Raw genomic sequence first — 3,256 nt, forward strand, 5'->3', positions numbered from 1 at the left:
ATCAGAGAAACCAAGAAAGAGATGATCATCAACAACATCTATTTGAGATTGTAAAACAGGGTTACCTCCCAGCTTTTCTTCTTTCCTAATAAAAAAAAAAAAATCTCCTACGATAATCCATGGACATTGAAATCTGCCTTAGAGACTAGACAAGAAATCCCATTGTCGCAAAATATCACTATTATCTAAAGCGCCATACTCACATACACACAAGAAGAACCTTTTCACTCCTAGCATCAAATTGAGCTAAACAAACAATAAGATTTCAATCATAGTCCACTGGGTGAAGAGTCCTAGACGATTAGTGCACTGCTTTGACAGAAATAAGAATGAAACACCAACAATAAACGGAAGCAATAGGACTAACAAAAGAAAACTGGAATGATAATCCAATATAACAACAAATGAAAAACCCAAAACAAGTAAGATGTAGAATGCCTTACAGAAACAAACATCGAATTGGAGTTGGACCGGCAACAAAACAGAAAAAACATCCTATGATGTCAAAGTGCCAGTATATATCAGAGTTTAGTTTCAAAATTTGAATGATAATCCAGTAGAATGAGAACCAGTTATCAATCAACTACCACAAGTTTACTGTATTCCTCTCCAGAGATTGCCTTCTCCATCACCTTAATGGGAGTAAAATCACTAAGATCGGAACCCTCTAGAAACAGGGTCAAGAGATTCTTAGAGAACCCGCTAAGCATTGCCACACCCTTCTGTTGACCCAGCACCGGAGTTGCTCTAGAGTCTCGAAGGTTCCAAAACACAATCTCTGGCACGTTGTTGTATCCTTTCTCCCTGAACTTATTCTGTATCACCTGGTAGTCAGTCTCCCATTCCTTGGTCGGATCAAGCACCGCTTGGTCCTCATAGGAGTAGCTATACTTCCCTGCAGCCTCATTGAATTCCATATCGCTGAATACGAAAAGCCTTTTTATCATCTGGTCTTCCTTCAGTTTGCCATCAACTGCCACTTGCAATATTTGGTCAAACACCTTCTGGAAATCTGTTGAACCTCCCCAGGCCATGTTTCTAATGAATTCTGTCTTCGATCTCAGGTTGTCACCTTCAATCTTGTGCAATTCAGGATCTTCGCTGAAGGTGATAAGTTGTCCTTTCCATGGACTTTGACTCAACTCAGACACTAACAAACCAAGAGCTACAGCAACATCCATTGGTGTCCCTGACATACTACCAGACACATCTGCAATTGCAAGACAATCACTTAACTTTCCAATCTTGGACAAATCATCTACCATTCGTCTCCACTGCAGCTCCGCAACATTACAATCAGCATCTTTATCCTCATCCTCATCATCTAAAGAAGCAATGATCTCATGAGGTAACAATGCGCCAGCAGCAATCTTTGTCTCTCCTTTCTTAACACTCTCTAAATACTGATTAAACCTTTCTTTATCATGCTCTTCAAAAAGTCCCTTATACTTCTTCATAGCAACAGATGAAACACGATTGTACGGCAACGACTCCCACATTTTACAACTCATATAAACTTCAGGCAATTCCAACACTTTACGCAGCGGAACTAGATACTCTTTCCTCAACCTATTACGAATCTTAAAAGCATAATGACCTTCCTCAACACCTTCATACTCAGGACACGAACTACGCGGGTAAATTCTCCTAGCAATGCTTTCACATAACAATGTAGACTTATCGAAAGACGAATCTAAAGACGGACACCATTTCGAAGCTAAACTAATCTTATTAATCTCACCAGAATTCAAATGCTTCAAATCAGAAATCAAAAACTCAGCAAAAATCTCAGATATCCTATCATGTAAATTCCTATACTCAGTATCATTCACATACCTGTCGAAAGCTCTTTTGGACAACTCTATCCCCCTTTCCTTCCTACTCTTCTTCTTCTCTGGTTTCTCCTCCTCAGAATCTGATCTACCCTTTCCCCTTTTCCCTTTCTTCCTATCCTTCACCTGTTTTGGATTCTTGTAAATACGTTTCCCAGTCTCTTCATCAACCGGATAACTATATTTCTGAATCATCCATTGACTCTTCAATTCTCTTCTGATCTCAATTCCTTCCTGCAATCTAAACAAAATCTCAGGCAAATCTTTAAAATACCCAAAATCAGCCATAGCTTTAAGATTGGAACCTAATGTTTTTGGATGATTCTTATGAAGCCATAACGCCGAAGCATAAAACCCTTCTTTATCAGATTTACCAGTGCCTCGAACCCCTCTCAAATTACAAATCAGCTTCAAAGCTTTCAAAGGATCAAAATTCCAGGCCGATTCTAATCTTTGGTTTACGCTTTCGTGTGGTGTATCGGGGACCACATGAAAGAAGAAATCAAGCAATGGATTGTCTGATGAAATATATGTTGCTGATCCATTTTCGGTCAAACCTCTGAGATGATACGGAGGGGGAGGTTGAGGTTGTGGTGGAGATGGTGGAGAATCTGTTTTCAGATTGTTGAAATTTGAAACCATTAGATCTATGAAAGTTGGATCATCTGGTTTTGGAGATGAATTTGAATTAGGGATTGTTGTTGACTCATCTGGTTTTGAGAATTGGGAATTGTCATCATCATTTTGTTTAGGTGGTGACGGAGGAGGTGGAGATGGTGAAGGTTGGCGGTGGATAGATGGAGGACCGATGAGTTGAAATTGAGAAACGGAGGTTGAAGATGATGAATCGGCGGAAACAGCCATTGTTGGTGGAAGAAGAATTTGAGAGAATGGATTTTTAATTAGGGTTTTGTCTGGATTTAATGGTGGGATCGAGATGTCGATGAGGTCAACGTGTCACGCTTTATTAAATTCCGGTGTTTTTATGATGTGTCGTAACAGGTATCATTTATTTATTATGTTGTTGTTTGTGGGTATCTTAACCTTATTGGGCTTGCAACATTTTATAGCCAGGGGTGTTTCAAGTTGGGGAAATTAGGTGGAGATCAAAAAAAAAAAAAAAAAATATTCTCATTCTCAGGCTCATAATTAATTTTATATACCGTGACACACATAATTATATGAAATTATTATATGAATCAATACATAACAGGTTATGCATACTATCTTTTCAGGAATAACTCGTTGTGCAGCCTAATTTTTCAGGGGTATAATTGGCAGCGCAACTTGGACATAACATATCTAAAAATCCGCGCCTTAGAATTTTACAAATTCTATATCGTTGGAAATCTTTTTAAAAGAGCTACGCAACGAGTACAAACAAGAATATCAAATTTTTGTTTTTAACGAAAAAATCGGAGGTA

General features: G+C 38.5%; 1 protein-coding gene across 1 annotated transcript; it reads right to left on the reverse strand.

Annotated features, from left to right (window-relative positions):
* Window positions 1-344: 344 nt before the first annotated feature.
* On the reverse strand, window positions 345-2,804 carry LOC113318223. Its single transcript, XM_026566359.1, has one exon. It carries the CDS (start codon window positions 2,694-2,696, stop codon window positions 576-578), a length of 2,121 nt encoding a protein of 706 aa, XP_026422144.1. The 5' UTR covers window positions 2,697-2,804; the 3' UTR covers window positions 345-575.
* Between the last annotated feature and the right edge of the window lie 452 nt (window positions 2,805-3,256).

This window comes from Papaver somniferum, chromosome 10 (assembly GCF_003573695.1).
Source record: "Papaver somniferum cultivar HN1 chromosome 10, ASM357369v1, whole genome shotgun sequence".
In the NCBI taxonomy this organism is placed as follows: domain Eukaryota; kingdom Viridiplantae; phylum Streptophyta; class Magnoliopsida; order Ranunculales; family Papaveraceae; genus Papaver; species Papaver somniferum.

Excerpts from the sequence above, each read along its gene's own strand:
- LOC113318223 (XM_026566359.1), bottom strand. The coding sequence starts at position 2,696 with ATGGCTGTTTCCGCCGATTCATCATCTTCAACCTCCGTTTCTCAATTT.